The 18,633-nt window shown below is 47.7% G+C and overlaps 1 protein-coding gene across 1 annotated transcript in view; it reads right to left on the reverse strand.

Moving 5' to 3' along the window:
• The window catches only part of VWA3A (von Willebrand factor A domain containing 3A), a gene marked incomplete at its 3' end in the record, with an annotated part of 44,483 nt that extends 27,301 nt beyond the window's left edge, over positions 1-17,182 (reverse strand). Inside the window, exons 1-11 of the mRNA XM_082856660.1 lie at positions 17,099-17,182; positions 16,657-16,780; positions 12,401-12,528; positions 12,227-12,304; positions 10,144-10,198; positions 8,078-8,176; positions 6,590-6,696; positions 4,153-4,278; positions 3,734-3,842; positions 3,457-3,522; positions 1,380-1,505 (exon numbers count right to left, since the gene is read on the reverse strand). Of these exons, the coding sequence (XP_082712786.1) occupies positions 1,380-1,505; positions 3,457-3,522; positions 3,734-3,842; positions 4,153-4,278; positions 6,590-6,696; positions 8,078-8,176; positions 10,144-10,198; positions 12,227-12,304; positions 12,401-12,528; positions 16,657-16,780; positions 17,099-17,160 (1,080 nt within the window). The 5' untranslated portion in view covers positions 17,161-17,182. The remainder of the gene's footprint in view (positions 1-1,379; positions 1,506-3,456; positions 3,523-3,733; positions 3,843-4,152; positions 4,279-6,589; positions 6,697-8,077; positions 8,177-10,143; positions 10,199-12,226; positions 12,305-12,400; positions 12,529-16,656; positions 16,781-17,098) is intronic.
• Between the last annotated feature and the right edge of the window lie 1,451 nt (positions 17,183-18,633).

Genomic DNA, 18,633 nt, shown 5'->3' on the forward strand with positions numbered 1-18,633 from the left:
TCGGCCTCCAAGATGACAGGTGGTCTTGCCAAGGGCTCAAATATAAGGCTCCAGGGAACTAAAAAGTATCTCCTGCACCGAATCATTTAGGGAGCCCTGATCTAGCCCACCTGCCCTCGCCCACATTTACAACCAAAACCCTGAGGTTCTGAGAGGTTAAATCACATATAGCTCACGTACGAGGAAAACACCGAACAGCAATTCCCAAACTCCAGACATTCGAGCACCTCCTTCATGAACTTTGCTACGAGTACCACTGTACTGTTATTTACTTAATATTTTTAAAATCAAACATATAACATTAAATCTTTTTAATTATTAATTTTAATGATATTAATTGAAATTAACGTTAATTTCAATTTTTGACTTCCGTTTTTTGTACTTAAATAATTTTAGAAAGATCTATTTCTGCCATAATGAGCTAGCTTTAAATGCATAACATTGAAAAGAATATTAATCTATGTATCACCTTATAATCATCTTGCAAACTACAAGTAGTACGTGTGTTTCATTTGGGGAAACATCTGGCAAGGTTTTGGCATCAAACAGACCTGGGTTCAATTGAGACTAATCAGCTTCCCTCTGTGATCTCAGGCAAATTATTTAAACTCTTAACTTCAGTTTTCTCATCTGTAAAATGGGGGTAATAACATACCTACCGCAGACTGTGGTTGTAAAGATAAAATAAGGCATTTAAAGAATTAAGCACTGTGCCCATCTTATAGTGAGCACCCAGCAAATGAAAACTATTATAATACTAATGCTTATTGTTATTGTTTTAGATAGTAGAAGAGCTGAAACTAAAATTCAAAATCCCAGTCTAGGTGCTGTGTTTCTTTCACTACATCCAGCCAGGTCAAAACGTCTGGTACCCCAAATCCATACATTCATTCTGTGAAGCTATAAACGCATTACCAGTTCTCCTCGGTACGCAGCTTTACCGGTGATTGTGTCCATAAGCTTTCTGAGTTACTCTGTTGGTGTTTAATTAAGCGTCCTCAAGCAGGGCCTTTGCCCTGAATGAGATACTGGTGGGAAGACCGTCTTCAAGACAGCCTACCCTGTGTGGTTGAGGTTTTCATCATTCTCCAAACTGGGGGGAAGGGAGGGGCAGTGGTAGGGGGAAGGGGTGGCAGGAGCCTGCTGGCCTTTCTCTGAAATAAATCTTTCAGATAGAAAATCCACCAGGATCCTTCCAGCGGAGGCCTGGGCAGCTCACAGCTGTTGGGACAGCGGGGGGCGGGGCCTCGCTTTGTTCCATTTTCGGGACGTGGGAGGCCTGGCAGCCGCTCCCTGCGCGACAGGTGAGACAGGAGAGCACAGCAAGGCCAGCTGCGTGCCTCCGCGGAAGGTCTGAGCTTGGGGCTCTCACCACCTACCTCGTGCATCGAGCCGGTCCGCTCCTCGCAGGGGACGCTTTGGTGCAGGGCTTGCACATGGCCCCGGAGGCTCTGGGCCTCCTGGATTTCTGCCAGCAGCTCATCCACCTCCCGGCTGCTGTAGATCTGGGGGTGGTGAAGGCAATCAGTCATCCAGCAGTCACCTGGCTACCGTCAGTGGGAAAGGACAGGCAGCCACGTGAATCCCTAAGGCGGAGCGGCAGGCTCTTTCAAGCGGACGTTATAAACCGGGGTCCATGTGCAGGACAGAGCCTGCGAAAGTCAGTGTTCCATTTGTACAGTATTGGCTTGCAGTGTTTTTAAACAATTGAAGGGCTGTCTAGCCTTAAAAATGAGAAGAAACACTTTACACCCTCTAGGATGACAATAATAATAATAATGATAGGAGGAGGCGGGGAGGGGAAGCAGGAGGAATTGGAACTGTGGGATGAGGGTGGAATTGTAAAATGGTGCAGCTGCTGTGGAGAACTGTTTGGTGGCTCCTCAAGAAATTAAACAGAATTACTACCTGACGCAGCATTTCTACTCCTAGCTTTATACCTACAGTAATCGAAAACAGGGACTCAGATACTTGCACACCAGTAATCATACCAGTTCACAACAGCTCAAATGTCCATTGACCGATGAATGGATAAACAAAGTGTAGTATATCCAGAAACTGGAATATTATTCAACAAAAGGAACAAAGATCTGATACAGGCTACAACATAGATGAACCTTGAAAACAGGATGCTAAGTGAAAGAAGATGGATGTGAAAGGTGTATGATTCCATTTATATGAAATATCCAGAAAAGGTAAATCCCTAGAGACAGAAAGCAGATTGGTGGTTACGTGGGGCTGCAGGGGAGGGGGAACAGGGAGTCACTGCTTTAATAGGTACAGAGTTTCCTTTCGGGGGGATGGAAATGTTTTGGAGCTAGATAAAGGTGGTGATCGCACAACACTGTGAATGTACTAACTTCCCCTGATTGTTCACTTCATGTTATGAGAATTTCACTGCAATTTTTTAAAAATGTAAAGAAATCACACACATACAAAAATCCAGGTTTCTGGCTCTTGTTGAAAAATCAGAAGACCTGGCAACACCGGTGGTCACGCTCCTACAGAGCACCGGGCTGGGGCTGCGCGGAGGTGCCTCTTTAGCTGCGGCAAGTGCTGTTTCGTTCACCGCACTCCTTACCGCTCACTGTTGTGTCCCCATCGGAATCAGTTGTCACTTTTTGTCACCTCTGCACTGTTGTTTTGCCCATAATAACGAAGGCAATGAAATTTGTTTTACCCATACCTCTACCAAGAGTGGAAAAACAACAGATACGCCAAGAGGTTCACAGGTTTTAACAGAAAATATCTCTTAAACCAGCCAGTTTCATTCACTCACTGTACTTTCCCAGCCCCTGGAGTCTGTGACTCCTCTAAAGTCTGGGCAATGAGGTAACAAGAAGGGGTTCTGCCCAAGGAAAATGTTGCCTGACCTTGGCTCCCTCATGGGAAATGTCTAACTTTTTGACACTTGGCCACACTTGTGAGATGCAAATATTCATGTGCTCACGGCGATTAGGTTAGCAGGCAAGGCACAGCCTATTAACTGTCACCTCCATTGTGGACACGGAGTATGCGATGTTATTATTAACCGGGACAAGGATACTAATGGATGGATTGGTACAGAATGAATGGATTGCTGTGCGTCTCCTGCAGTAGGTGGGGTCCATCTAGGAGAGAGAACTGAAGCAACTGCTTCAGACTCAGAGCGCTGGTGGGAGCAGAGGTGGGCTGGGGCCCACGTTGATGGCAACTGGATAGGGATTCAGGATTCTACCGGCGTATAATCAACTCATCACACACACCGACAAAAGGATCTCTTGTGACTTCATGTTGTTTCTGTTCTTCCCACATATTCATTTTAACCTGATTTTACCATTGTAAACCCACTGAGTTGGGGAGGGGGGAAAACAAGCACACACACAGCATGGCCTGTCTGGCCCAGATTCCCCAGGCACAACCTTGGAGGCAGGCAGGGATGGGAGGAGGGGGCAGTGTGTTGGCCCAAGGGCTTACCTCTGTCTCTGGGCTGTAGCAGTGGTAGTAGCCCCCAAGAGCTTCTGCAAGGTGCTTCAGAACAGCCTGTGGGGATGGTGACAGGGTGAGCCGTCACTAGGGCAATGCCGGTACCTTAACAAACTTTCTCCTCGTCTGAGCCTCCCAACTGGGCTTACCAACAGGAGAACTAGGTATAAGGAGAGCTGTGTTCTAGTCTGCAGCCTGGGGACCTCAAAGGCTGGCCCAGCTCACTATAACCAATCCAAGGGAAGCCTTGGAGAATCTCGATACTTACAGGGGGCACCTGATCATCGCATTTGTAGGTGATGATGTGGGTGGTGAGGTCCCGTCCCATGATGGACTGTTGGATGTACTCGGACAGGATTTCAGAAGGCTGATCTGGGCTGTGGAGAAGACGGAAGAAGAGAAGGGGATACCTCAGCCTGAGGACATCCCCAGCAAAATGGTAATTCCCAAGGGGCATCTACCAAATCTAAGCAGCCACCTGTGTCCCAGGTCCCCTGTGTAAGACGCAGGGCTGAGTGGGCCACAGGCCTGGCCACCCTGGCTGCCCTGCCCCTGCACCTGTGGACAAATGGCCTGGAAACACAATCCTTCTCTCAAGCGTACGTGAAGAGTCTTGACGGTCTTTTCTCTAACAATGGTTTGGTTCTCCAACCCCTTCATGTTATCAGCTTAGGAAAGGAGACCTACCAGCTTCCCATTATGATCACCAGAGAATTCAGCCCCTTCAGAGCGAAGATTTTCTTCAGGGCTTCCAGCAGATTGCTGCCTCTGTCAGGCTGCAGTTTCTTTACCCAGAGCTTGAGTTCCTGGAGGCTGGGGGAGAGGATAACAACCTAATAACTCTTACTAGGGGCCAGGCCCAGGACAGGTACGAGCTGGCATAAATCTAACAATCATTCTTTGAGGTGGATACCTTTATTCCCATTTTATAGATGAGGAAACTGAGTCTCAGAGTTAGGACTTGCCCAAGGTGATACTGTAAGCAGCTGGCAACGCTGAGATTTCAAACCAGGTGTGACTCTAGGGCCTGAGCTCCTAGCGACTCTGCTACATGGGGGTCTGGGGCTAAGCTCCTTTCCCCTTCAACGCTCCTGGGAGGCAGACCTCAGCCTGAAGCACAGAGTTAATCCCTCAGCCCTAAGAGGGCTTGAAGAGAAGGCAGCGAGGCTGTGTGGCTACATTCCACACGGGTTGGGATGCACACCGCTCGCCACAGGGAAGATGACATAACACAGAGCTTTCTTGGTTAAATGCCTCATGTGGCACTGGTGAGACAGCCCTTCTCTTTCCATTTCTCTTTCAGTCTGAGCTCCCCCTGCAAAAAAGACCCCTCAGCTCGTTGCCAGTAAGTCTGTCTTTCATTATTATAAATGTTTGAATCTCCCTTTTAAGCAAAGAGAACAAATCCCAGGCCTGGCGCCCTCTCTAGCCAATAGGTTTCAAGCTGGAATTTAATACCATTGTTTTGTCTGCTTTCATTCTCTTTATGTTTATAGCGACTTTCTAATTATGGCAAGTGATACGGGCTTCTCAGTTATGGTATTGATAGTTGCCGTCAAAGTAAATATAGCGTTGATATTTAAAAACATCGATAATACAAGTAGCACAGAGTAAATAATAGTTCAGGTGGCAGGGATAGGACAAACATCACAAGGGAAGACCAGGACTAATTGCAGTTCAGGAACTCTTGGCTAGATGGTCTCAAGGTGACTTCCAGGTCTGACATTCCAGAGCCCGGGGGTTGAACGAGAGTGGAAATCACAGTAAAAGACACTCTTACCCACTGAGTACCTGCCCCATGCCAAGTACTCATTTTTCACTCATCTTCACAACAACCCTGTGAGAAACAGTTGTCCTTGCCTCATTCTGCTAATAAGAGAGTTAAAGGACCTGTCAAATCCCCCAGTGACTGTCAGAACCAGGATTCAAAGCCTGCGCTGCCTGAACCGGCACTCCTCTACCCGGAAGGCCTCCTCTTTACAGCTAGTGCTGGGCAAGGGGACCTCCGTTCCAGAAACCCAAGCATGTGGTTTTCCCTGGGATCCGCTCTGGGCTTTGGAATCCAATCCTGACTCTGCCATTTTGGAAAAGTTCCCTAACCTGAGTCCCAGCCTCCTCATCTGCAAAACGGGGGTAGTAATCCTATCCCATGTGTTGGCTATAAATATTAAGTAAGAGAGTACATGTGAAGTACCAAGCATGGCACCCAACACATGGTGGATGATCAAGGCTATTCCCTTCATGGAAAAGAGAGAGCTATTTACTGGCATAAGTAAGCAGAAATTCTTACCTTCTCCCTCTCCCCACCTGTGAAAAACCCTCCAAACCAGAAACTCCCAAAGGACTAGCTAAATAAATTACAGTATATCTACACAGTGGAATACTATGCTGCTATTAAAAAGAATGAGGTTGGGCTTCCCTCGTGGCGCAGTGGTTGAGAGTCTGCCTGCCGATGCAGGGGACGCGGGTTCGTGCTCCGGTCCGGGACGATCCCACATGCCGCAGAGCGGCTGGGCCCGTGAGCCATGGCCGTTGAGCCTGCACGTCCGGAGCCTGTGCTCCGCAATGGGAGGGGCCACAGCAGTGAGAGGCCCGCGTACCGCAAGAAAAAAAAAAAAAAAAGAATGAGGTTGATCTCTGTGTACTGAGAGAAAATGATAGTCAAGATTAGGTGCAAAGCCAAGATGCAAAACAGTGCAATGTGCGGCTGATTATGTTTAAATAAGAGGATAAGCACACGGATGCGTGTATGTGCAAAGCCTGTGGAAGTAGATAGAAGAAACTGTTATTGGGAGGTGAGGGGGAGCTAGGTAAGAGGGAGACTCATCTGCTATTACTTATCCTTTTATTCTGTTCCAACTTTTGAAAATGAGCATGTATTATTTTCATAATAATAAAACTACCTTGCTAGTTTTCTGGGTAAAAATGGTGTCTCATCTTTTCATTTTGTGGCGCTCGTGGGGTGACTTTTCCAAAAGTTATTGGCTCCCTGTGTTTCTGCTTTTGTGAATTGTCTCACTTGTCTGTTGGGGGTTTTGCACTTTAATCACGCAAAAAAGACACTAACACTTAGGGAGGAAGATGACCAGGTAGACATCTGGGCTAAGGCTGGGCAGTCACTCACCTGGAGGTGCCGACTTCCACCGGGCTGGGCCACAAGGTGCTGGTGGTGGTACCGAAGGACAGGACGTACAGCTTCTCCTTGTGGCTCAGCTGCTCATCAATGAGGCTCTGGTGGGCAAAAGGACATCACGGGCTGCCAGGGCCATGGGCCACGTGGAGCCTGGCCCCACCTCTCAAGCCTTGGCCGGGCCCTCTGGGCTGGGGTGTGAGCCGTGCTGAAACAGGGTCACTTAAGGCCCAGCTTAGGAGCCCCATGTTGACATTTGCTTGCTGCCCACCCCAGCCTGCTCCTGGCTGTGCGTGGCGGGTATGGGGCCTGGGTGGCCAGCCCGCAGCTTGGCGGGCCAGTCCAGGAGCTGGGTCCTCACTCCCGCTGACCGCAGACCACGTGCTCTTCTGCCGCAGCTGCTGCGCACTTAGGTCACGGGTGCAGTGGGATGAGCACCACCTCAGCGTGTGCTGTGGTTGGACCCTCAGCACCTCACTGTGGCACCCAGGGAGGAGAACGGAGGTCAGGGGCAGCGGTTTCTGTCCCGGGCGTGTAAGCTGGGGATAGAGCGATGGGTGCAGGGCCAACCCATTGGATGCTCTCAGACTCAACCTGGTGAGTATCCAACAATAAGATAACTCATCCCGCTTCTTCCCGGCCAGCTACAAACGTCACCTGTTACTGCCAACACGAGCCTTGCCCTGGCTAAGACTGGACCAGCCCAGCTGGGGGATCTTTGGAAACCGGGCCCTGGGACCTGTCAGGAAGAGGGGCCTGCACTGACACCTGTTCCCTGACACCTGCTGAGAACAGGAACAAGGGACAAGTCTGGAAACTGGCCCATGTTGATTCCTCTAAAGGCTGGGACCAGCTATTGCTGCTAAGGCCTCATTCAAAGCTCTAGAGGTTCCTCTAGGAACAGACCCTCCATAACACTTCACAGAGACTACAGAGGCTTTTCTCGATGCCAGACTCTGTACTGAGCACTTAATTTGCATGAACTCCTTTTGTCCTCTGGTGACCCTGTGAGGTGGCAACTGCCATCATCCCTGTTTTACAGATGAGGTAACACGGTCACACAGCCGAGACGTGGAGGAGGTGCCTGGGATTTGACCCTAGAGTTCTTAGCTTCTGAGTTACGGCCAAGCAGGATAGCTCCTTGTCTGGAACAGGCCGGAAGCCCGTGCTGTGCTGAAGTCAGTCCAACTGATTACCGCCTGCATGCCTTCTTTCCGGGCTCTTGAGACAAAATCGGGTTAGTAGGAACTGCTGTGGTGTGAATACTAGAAGCTCACACTGCAGCTGAGACTCTGAGGCTGGGTTTTGCAGAACTCAACATATATATTTTTTTTAACTGTAGGTGCTAATTAAGTGTGAACTGTTCTTTACAAAACACTCCATTTTGCACTTGCTATAAACAACGCCCATTAGCAAGCTCATAAGTGGAGGGTGGGGTGGAGCTGCCAGTTCCAGGTCCTTCTCCGTGCCAGAGAGACTTACCATGAGGTCACTTTGGAACTCCTCCTTCTGAGGGCCACTGCTGACAGCTGACACATCGATGAGGACACCGACTCTGGCCCCCTTGATGAGGCCAAATACCTAAAACCAAAGAGGGTGTGCGGAAACAACCAGCACAGCTCTGTGCTTCTACAAACCTTTTACTGGGCAGCTCTGTGTAGCAGACGTTCAAGCGCTCCCCGACCTCGACAAGAAGCCGCAGAAGGAAGACCCATTTTATAGAAGAATGCTGCAACTACTGAAGCCCGTGCGCCTAGAGCCGGTGCCCCGCAACAAGAGAAGTCGCCGCAGTGAGAACCTGTGCACCGCAACGAAGAGTAGACCCCGCTCGCCGCAACTAGAGAAAGCCCGCGCGCAGCAACAAAGACCCAATGCAGCCAAAAATAAAATAAATAAATTTAAAACAAACAAACATGCATCCCCTTAAACCTAGCCATTGAAATTCTAGAAACTCATCCCATAGAAACAACTGGAAAAGTAAATAAGAGGGAATTGGAGCCCAGTGATGCCAGATAGTCCCAGTTTTTCAAGAGAAGACTGAAAGCAGACGTAAAGGTGACATATCAGGATTTTTAAATCTTGACAACTAATTCAAAAAATAAAACTATGGAGGCCAAGAAAAACATGGTTGTAGGGCCAGATCTGCCTGCGTGCCACCGGTTAATAACCCCTGCTTCTATCCTCTGCAGATAAGGAAACGGACACCCAGAGAAGTGAGGCCTTGCTGACAGCAGAGTCGGGAACTGGGCCCTGTGATGGGCCATGCATCACCCCAGGTGCCCCAGCACGCAGAAGACTCATGAGCTGGTTCACAGGTGATCGCTTCCCTGGAATCCAATCGGAGCTTGTTTCCTGGCTCCGCGGTAACTCCATCAGAAAGGGGTAAGGGGAAGAAGGACCCGACCAGCAATCCCTGCCCCCTTTGTCAAAAGTGCCAGGACAGGGGTGATGTGGGTAGGCAGGTGAGAGCAACATTCCCTGAATGGATGTTTGTGGAGTAGGTGAGGATTTCACCCCTCTCAGTTCTCTCTGCCTGTGTTACCACGTGCAACCAGAAGGGGCGTGCCACAGCTGGAGATGTGCATTTGCTGACCTGTCTAAGCAACTGAAGATGGTTCTGGATCTGAGATGTAGACTACACCCTGGAATCGGCCTGGGTAGTAGAGGTGGGGCTTGGGGGTGGGGAGCATGGATTTCAGCATCTTGCCTGTCCCAGGGTTTAAGAAAAGAGTTGAGGATTGCCTAAGGTGAAAGCAAATGGTGGCCCAGAAAAGCATCAGTGGAAGAATATAGGCTAAAACAAATAAGAAGAAAAATAAAGGTTAATTTGCCCATGATCACTCTTCTACTCTTTGGGTCTGAGGAAAACATTTAATCAAATTTTCAAAAGTTATGTCCAGATGATCGGCCTTAATCGTAAATCTCATTAGGGGTCTGAGGTGAAACGGTCCAGGGCATTTCTGCTGTCTCACCCAGGATCTGTTTCCCCTTCTGGTAACAGCACTCTGGCTTTCCATGTGCAGCCATCTGTCTCCCTTTTCTCAGTCCATGAGGTTTGGGGGGGCTCACCCAGTCTCCTCCAACTTCCCCCACCCCCTGTCTTTCCCCAGGCGTAGGCACTAGTTCCAGGCCCAATCAGTTAGTGCATCTCATCCTCCTGGTTATGGTGATTGGTCTAAATTGGTCCAGAGAGTGTCAATCCCAGGACTTGGGAGGGTGTACTGGGAAAGCAAGGTGAGATCCTTTTTGACATGTCACTTTAGTTGGTGACATGTAAGCTTAGAGCTGCTGGTGACCATCTTCCCAAGACTGGGGAAAGCCTTCCCGAGAGTAAAACCGACCCAGGGGAAAGCAGAGCTCAGAGACAAAGAATGACATCATTTGAACCCCCAGATACAGCTGTGTTTGAGTTTTTCATTTCTGTAGGTCTAGAAATTCCCTTTTTAGCTTTGGCTAATGTAAATTGGAGGTCTAGCACTTGCGTCTGAAAGGGTTCTAACAAGTACAGGTGGAATGAGTGAAAGGAGGTAAAGAATGACATCTATTACCTTCTTGCTGTTTTCTGTGAGCCACTGAATTCTCTGTTGATAGAGTTCAATAGCTCTGTCAAAACACCAGGAAGACTTGTCACCCAAGGTCAGCTTCATCACTGAGCAAAACAGCCACTTACATACATGGAAGGAAAGTGCGGATGGGACTTTCTTTCTTTTAATGTGTCTAAGGCATTGGGAGAATATAAGGCAAACTCTAGCAAAGAGAAAACTGAAGGTCTGTTTTCTGGGATAAAGGATGGAGGGGATTGTGAAAGGGATCAAGTGTGTGTGGGGTCCTTTTGCTGATGCAATGTTCATTATAAACGGCTGTGGTTTGGTGGAACTAGGTGGGCTTCGAGGGAGGGCCAGTCTATGGAGGATGGGGGGGTGTTCTCATGAGGAAGGTGGAAGAACATTCTTGCTCTTCTCAAATCTGTGTCTTCTCAGGTGAGACTTCCTAGTCACCTGGACATGATCATAAATGCACAAGTGAGGCAACTCAGCAGCAGTTTCTCAGTGGATTGATGAACAAAAAACTTAGTTTTTGAATATAAGTGGCCAGGGGAATTTCTTGAGTTTCCCTTATTGCAAACTATTCCAGTGGCTGTTTGGAGACCAGCCAGTAATAGGCACTCAAGGACTCAGCCACGTGAACTTAACTGAATTGCCTTCACTGAGGCAGGTGGGATTTGGGGGCCCAGAGAAGGGCAGGGAAGGCCTTTGGATATAAACTCATGGGCATGGGGCAGTGGGCAGAGTCATAGGCATGCATGAGTGTGGGTGCAGGTAAGGGCATGGGCAGGTAATGAGACAAGCTTGTCTTTGAGACCCAGCTCTGCTGTTTACTAACTGTGTGACCTTGGACAAGTGTAGTAAACTCCACAGCTTCATCAGCTCCAACATGAAGATAATAAGACTTTACCCAAGTCAATTTGCCAAAAGTTAGTTTACTGAAAACCAATTCTCTGAAAATCAATTTGCCAAATGACCAATTAACTGAAGAGACCTGAAACATTCCTTAAATTGCTGGATTCACAATTAAAACTAATCAACCAAAATATTGCAGAAATCTTTAAAATCTGTTTAACCTTCCAACCCAATAAAACTTGCTATAAAAGTTACAGTTAAAATTTTTTTTTTTTTTTTTTTTTTTGCGGTATGCGGGCCTCTCACTGTTGTGGCCTCTCCCGTTGTGGGGCACAGGCTCCAGACGCGCAGGGTCAGCGGCCATGGCTCATGTGCCCAGCCGCTCTGCGGCATGTGGGATACTCCCGGACCGGGTCACAAACCCGTGTTCCCTGCATCGGCAGGCGGACTCGCAACCACTGCGCCACCAGGGAAGCCCCAGTTAAAATGTTTTGATAAATTTGGCAAATTGGTTATTTAGTAATTGACTTTTGGTTAATGGTCTTGAGAGTAACACTATATTTTGAGTTGTGAGGATTAAATAAGATAATGTGTGCAGCCCTTAGCAGAATTCCTGACACATTAAGAAATGTTGGCTATTAATTATTATTCTAACCTTTTAAGAAACCTCAGGCAAGCAGTAATCATGGCCCATAGATTGCTACACCGGGGATGGATGGTGACGTCAAAATCTGGTTTGGGGGAATTCCCTGGTGGTCCAGTAGTCAGGACCCCTCGCTTTCACTGCCAAGGGCCCAGGTTCGATCCCTGGTTGGGGAACTTGGATCCCATAAGCCTCTTGGTGTGGCCAAATAAATAAACCAAAGAGAAGCTTTTAAAAAAAATCTAGTTTGGAAGTGGGGAGCCTGAATATTTTTGACATATATCCGTAAAAGTATGAACCCAATCAATCTGTCATCAAAAGTGGTCACTCTTAACCATCACGCATCAGATGAGGCTGTGAGATTTTATGTGTTCATCCAAAGGGACCATGGATTTTAAAAGGCTGAGAAAAACTGATATGGTCCAACCTCTTTATTTGCAAAAACAGGAAATTGGGGCTAGAAGCGGAAAGAAGCCTGCCCAAGGTCCCACAGAGACTGTCGTTTGAACAAAGTCATTTTCAGGCTGCTGAAACCAGGTACTTCTTGAGCTCTTGGGTTGCTGGGAAGACGCTGAAAAGCATACTTACTCAGAAAGCTTGGATTCCAATTGGTGGATGGTCTGGGTGGAGATGTGCATTTTCCTCGTGACATTGCTACCCTCCTTCCTGAAGAAGAAAAGTCTTATGAAAGGGTCTCTTGGGCTCAGGGGGATGGACGTGTCTTGCAGGCTTGCGGGGAGAGGGGAAAGGCTTCAGACTTACAGCATGGCTGTGCCCTGGCTTATCAGGTCAGCCAAGGTGAGTTTCATAGACTTTAAATTGTGTGTTAAAAGCCAATCTTCTGAATCCTCCCAAGCTGAAGACAGCTGGGTCTCTTCGCCCTGCAGCCTCTGCAAGACAGAGTCACAGAAACCGGTGGAAAGAGAGGGTGACGCTGAGGATGTTTTAGGTTCCCTCCACGTGGACCCCTAAGAGGTACCAGCCTGACCGGTCCCACCCGAGAGCAGTCCGTTCAAGAACTCGCCTTGCTGAGGCAACAGACAAATGCGGAGGCCGGTGCTCTGGGCCAGTTGCCCGGAAATACCCGTGCCCATCCCTCACCTCATCCCCAGTATGTGTCTAGAGGAGTCAAGCGCCACTCACCACATCCTGCCTTGTGAGAGACTGAATACACAAACACACCGTGGCTAGACCCTGTATGACAGCACAACTCCGACCCACACGGGTAGCAACCAGACCATGGAGCCAGACCACAACCTCTGCGGCAATTGGACCGGGAAGTCAGGACTCTGGCAGTGACTGCCAGCTTGCCTACTCTTCATCCCCTTTTCAGCTCAGGACCAACCAGAGAAAACCAAACATGCCCCCAGATCAGTCACAGGAGACGCCGGCTTCTAGTTAGTCCGCCTCTGGCTCCCTTCAGGGTACACCTGAAGCTTTCCCCTTTTTTCACCATAAAGCTTTCCTTCTCCCCTGCCAACCTTTGAGTCTCTGTCAAACACAAGTGATGGTGGCGTCTTTGTTTATTTCTGTATTTGCATTCCCTGCATCCTTTCAGGTATACGAGTTCTGCCTCCCTCTCAGTCTGAGGGATCCTCCACAAACATTTGTTGACTGATGGAAGAGGGAATGGGCTTCCCTGTCCATTCCAGAGGCCAGAAACAGGAGCAGTGGGTAAAAGTTTTAGAGGAAGAATTTCCGAGTCATCACAGGGGTCTGGCCATGAAATGAACAAGCCCCCTTGCTTGTGCTGAGTGACATAAGCTCAGGATGTGGGTGGTGGCCTTGGTGATGGAGCTGAAGTCGTTCACAGCAAGCATTCAACATTGGTGATACATTCTGAGAGCCAGAAGGTGGAGAGAGCTGACCTAAGACTCTGAGCCCACTTTGCCTTGTTCTGAGCCCTGCTTTGAACTAGGCACTGTCCCTGGTCCTAGGGCTACCATGTGAACAAGATAGAAATGTTCTCGCCTTCTCGGAGCTCACATTCTAGTGTGGATAGATGGTCAGTAAAGAAAAGCAAAATCAATGTCCATAATTTCAGCAAGGAACAACTGTATTAAGAAAGTGGGGCAGGGCAATGTGATAGAAAATGACTAGGGTGGAGATGGGGAGGTCACTTTAGCTGAGATGGGGGGGTCAGGGGAGGCCCCTCAGAGCTGTGATCTGAAGGTGCAGGAGGAGTCAGCCCTGTGTGTCTCTGGGCGCACACAGTCCAGGCAGAGGTGGGCTTGGGGGCAGGGGCAGAGTGCTGGAAGAACAGAAAGGTGGCCACGGTGGTTGGAGTGTAGCGAATGCAGGGTAAGCATGACCTGAGAAGAGGCTGGAAGGGTGTGCAAGGCCTGGAGCAGACACGGATGCTGCAAGAGCTTCCAGCACGGCCGCCATCGTCTGTGTGAATCAGTGGGCCTTACATGTTGCCAGGGTTGGCTGTGACTCAGGGTGTGGGACACGGCCTCACAAGGGGAGAGGCCGGCTCAGTCCCACAGTGAGAGAAACCGCCCTGCAGCGTTCAGTGACCGTGGAAAGGGCCTGCGCACTGCTTAGCCCACCGCGGCCCCCGACTACACCCAAAGGTGGCTTTGCCTGTCTCCTGTGCGCCTGCTTGGACCCTGGGTGGGTACTGCTTGGGCTTGTCTTTGTCAGGCTCTCCCTGTAGACGGTGAGGTGATAGACAAGGGGTTGAAATTATCTGCTGTGGCTGACCGAGCTGCATTAGACAGGATTAGATCAGACAGAGGATTCGGAAGGAGGAAAGGGCAGAGGAAGAGAGGGAGGGGAGAAGGGAGTACAGTCCTGGGCCCCCCACTTACTAGCTTTGTGATGCTGGGCAAGCCCCGTGTCTCTTTCTCCACCTGTAAGATGGGTGCGTGACGCTAAGATCTAGAGCGTGGCCTGGAGTGCTGCTGCATAAACGGTTCTTAACAGTGATTCTTGTTTCCCCTCAGGTTGGGTCATAAACAGACGGTAACAAACAAACAAAGGCAATGAAAATAAACTGTTGCTATCATATTCCAGCTAGATAGTATTGGATGCCGTAAGTTCTGTGCCTGACACCTCCTCACCCTCTGTTTCAACATATGTATATGTATAACTGATTCACTTTGTTATAAAGCAGAAACTAACACACCATTGTAAAGCAATTATACCCCAATAAAGATGTTAAAAAAAAGGAAATTAGCAAGTGTTAAAGAAGTGTGAAAACACGAATAATTAGAGCAAACTCTTAATAGTGCTTATTATGTGACAAGCACTTTCCGCGTATTAACTTAATTACGTCTACAAAATAGGTTCCATCGTTATTAACCTCATTTTACTGACAAGGGTGCTGAAGTATTGAGAATTAAACAATTTGTCCAGTCACACAGCTAGTTAGTGTTGGAGCTGGGATTCAAACCCGAGCACTATAGCTTGAGCCACGCTCATAATCACGATACTATATTGCCTTTAAATTACCACCAAACTGTGACTATCTTTGTGAAGGATCTAGAGAGAACTGACTGAAAAGACAACTTTCTCCGTATGTGATTCTCTGCTAATTAATGTCCCGCCCCAGAACAGCACCGCCTATAATCTTAGCCCCAGCCGCTCGCTTAGGAAAATGGTGCTCTGCAGCATATAAACACTAGGTGTCACTCTTCTCATCTTTCAGGACAACCACCTCCCTTTGGTAACACTGAACCTGGTAGACTTCTAATTCACCTCTCTTCCATTTTACTTGCATTTGAAATGATCCATCACTTTTTAGGACATGGATTTTGTATTATTAATATTTGAAGAGCCACCATTAAACACATGATGGATTTTGACTGTAGGACATACTGATTATATACTGAAGGATGTGCTTTACATACAGAAGAATAAGATCTTTGTGCTGGGGCAATCCTTTCCCTCTTTCCCACTGCTATTCATTTGTGAAGTAAAGGAGGCCCCATTTGTGGCTAATAAATAAGAGGGGTCCTTGTACACCTGGAAAGTCGTGTATCTGATAAGAAATTAGGTGAAATAAAGACTCATAGTATCAACATCTAAAGTCATTGAAAGGATCCTTCAGAATTTCCAGACTCTATTGACATTTGCTCATCTCCTTTTAATTAAACTCGCTTTCCCATAAGTGCCAATACTGGAGAAAAGTAAAGCCCAACTATTTTCCTGATGTTTAATTGCTAGCATTAAAACTGTAATGTTTTTGACTGATTATCATTTCAAAGGACCACTGTTAAACTCTAGTGTAGAATAGGTAGACGGTGATGGGCCAGACTTGCACGGACAACCCCTGATGACAATAGTCTCTATGGTAGAGTGAATTGCGAGTTCTAGACAATCCACTCACCACCACGCGAAGAGAGCTCATCAACACACTGAGAGTCAGCCTAAGACCACAGTTCTGGTCATTCGAGAGGTTAATTCTCCTGCCGTAACGTTCTCACTCCAGTGGCACTTCCTGAAACTGATTTTTTGTGTGTGTGTGTGGTACGCGGGCCTCTCACTGTTGTGGCCTCTCCCGTTGCGGAGCAACAGGCTCCGGACGCGCAGGCTCAGCGGCCATGGCTCACGGGCCCAGCTGCTCCGCGGCATGTGGGATCCTCCCGGACCGGGGCATGAACCCGTGTCCCCTGCATCGGCAGGCGGACTCTCAACCACTGCGCCACCAGGGAAGCCCCTGAAACTGATTTTTGGATCTAGATTTTAGGGAATCCTACAGGAAAAACAAATCTCAGGAAGGAGAATCTTAGAATTAAATTCCTTAGTCTTCAAGATTTGATAACAAGGACAGTGTCTTCACATCCCCCTGAATATTTAATGATATGGCCAAGAAGGCTATACAATTTCTATAAACGGCATAGAGATTCTTCAGTCATTTCTAAAGGCAGGGGATCAGAGATGAGTGTGTAACTAATCCTTTTCAGTCCTGAGATCCTACGTGAAGAAAGAAATACCCAGAGCTTAACACATTCTGCATTCCCAGACTATGATTTGTAAGCACTGCCACTCAGTTGGAGCACTATGGTTTTTACCAGCAAGTCCTGTGTCTGGTTAATATGTGTAACCAGTAGTCCATTGTCTAGGTTTTGGCCACGTTCATTGATATTCTTCTGGTTCAATTGCTTCTTTGGATCTCTGTCATTGTTTCTCCTCATGCTAAAAAACACAAAGTAATTTGATCAATGCCCCAGCACCAGACATTGACTCTACGTTGTCAGGGCCTCCAGAAACATTTTATTTCTGTGCAGTAACTGGGAAAGTTTCCTGTGTAGATCCCAATAAAATGTGGACTCCAGGCTCATAAGACATTTTATTCTATTGTTTTGGTAGTTAGGTAACTGAAGCCCTCAGGTATAAGATGATGTATCGACCATTTACCCAGTCTCACTTAAAGGCAGGTATTTCCCCCTCAACTCCCGTGAACAAAACATTGTTGTTGTTGTTTTCATTTGCAAAGTCAGAGAAGATGCTTACCAATGATTTTCCAGAAACTCATTATCTTGACCATGGAAGATAGGACTAGTTTCTGTGGCCATTATAAAAACACCGAATGCTTATTTTCCTAAGGAGGAAAAGAATACCAGAAAAGGAAAGGGTAAGTGCAGCATATAGACAACAGCTCAACGGTTCTTTCATTCATTCATTCAATAAATACTTATTGAACACCTACTGGGTATCAGGCTTTGTGCTAGATGCTGAGGATACAACAGTGAACAAGATAACAAAGGTTTCTTGACTTCAGCACTTTCAACATTTTGGACAAGCTAATGCTTTGTCGTGAGGCTCTCCTGTGCATGGAAGGATGCTTAGCAGCACGGCTGGCCTCTACCTATCAGATGCCAGTAGCAACCCTTCCCCCCCGCAAGTTGTAACAACCAAAAACATCTCTAAACATTGCCTAATGTCTCCTGGGGAGCACAGTTGTCCCCAGTTGACAATCACTGAGCTAGGCATCGTCCTTGTCCTCCCAGAGGGGGAGAGTGATGTAAATATAGCAATAACAAATTGTGGAAAGTACTGTGAAGGAAGTAAACAGGATAATATGATAGTAATCAGGAAAGGAGTCTGCTTTGCATAGGTCAGGTGATCAGTGAAGGTGTCTTTTGAGCTGACCTTTTTTTTAATAAAGTATCTTATTTTATTTTAATTAATTAATTATTTTGGGGGGCTGCGTTGGGTCTTTGTTGCTGTGCGCAGGATTCCTCTAGTTGCAGCAAGCGAAGACCCAACGCAGCCAAAAATAAATAAATTAATAAACACACCCCGCCCCCCCAAATCCAAGAAATTCCCTGGCGGTCCAGTGGTTAGGACTCCACGCTCTCACTGCTGAGGGTCATGTTCAATCCCTGGTTGGGGAACTAACATCCCACAAGCCGCACCAGGCAGCCAACCCCCCCCACAAATCCAAGGTCACACCCCCTCTTCTCCCTCCTGCTCAAAGCTGTTCAAAGGCTTCCCTTTATTTCTAGGATAAGGACTAAGATCCGTAAGACGGCATTTGAGGCTCGCAAGCTCTGGCTGCTGCCCACCTACCTCTCCAGCTTTCCCACTCCACCACTGCTCGCTGCTTCAGTGTTCGACAACCCCGTTCCCCTTCAGTTCCTAGAATGCTGTATGGCTCCTCTAATCGCAGGGCCTTTTCATATGCTGGCTTTGCTCTGGAACATTCTCCTCCCCTCCCCCCAACCACTCATCCTTGACATTTCAGCTCAAATGTTACTTCCTCTAGGAAGTCTCCTCTACCATCCCACTCTATTCCAGGTTCCTTTGTGTTATGTAAACTGTCATACAACTGTGCTCCTTTCTTTAAAAGTAATTATCTTAATTTAGAATAATACATTTATTTGCGTGATTTTTAAGAATTGGCATCTTTCTCCCATTAGACTGTAAGTTATGCGAGAGCAGGGACTGGCAGACAGTAAATATTCTGAGGAGGGGAGGTAAACCTCAGTTCTTGAAGAACTGACTTCATTTTCTGCTCTTGGGTTCCATGAGATACTTGTTCCTTC

The sequence above is a fragment of the Leucopleurus acutus genome (genome assembly GCF_964270905.1).
Source record: "Leucopleurus acutus genome assembly, chromosome: 16".
Classification (NCBI taxonomy): Eukaryota; Metazoa; Chordata; class Mammalia; order Artiodactyla; family Delphinidae; genus Leucopleurus; species Leucopleurus acutus.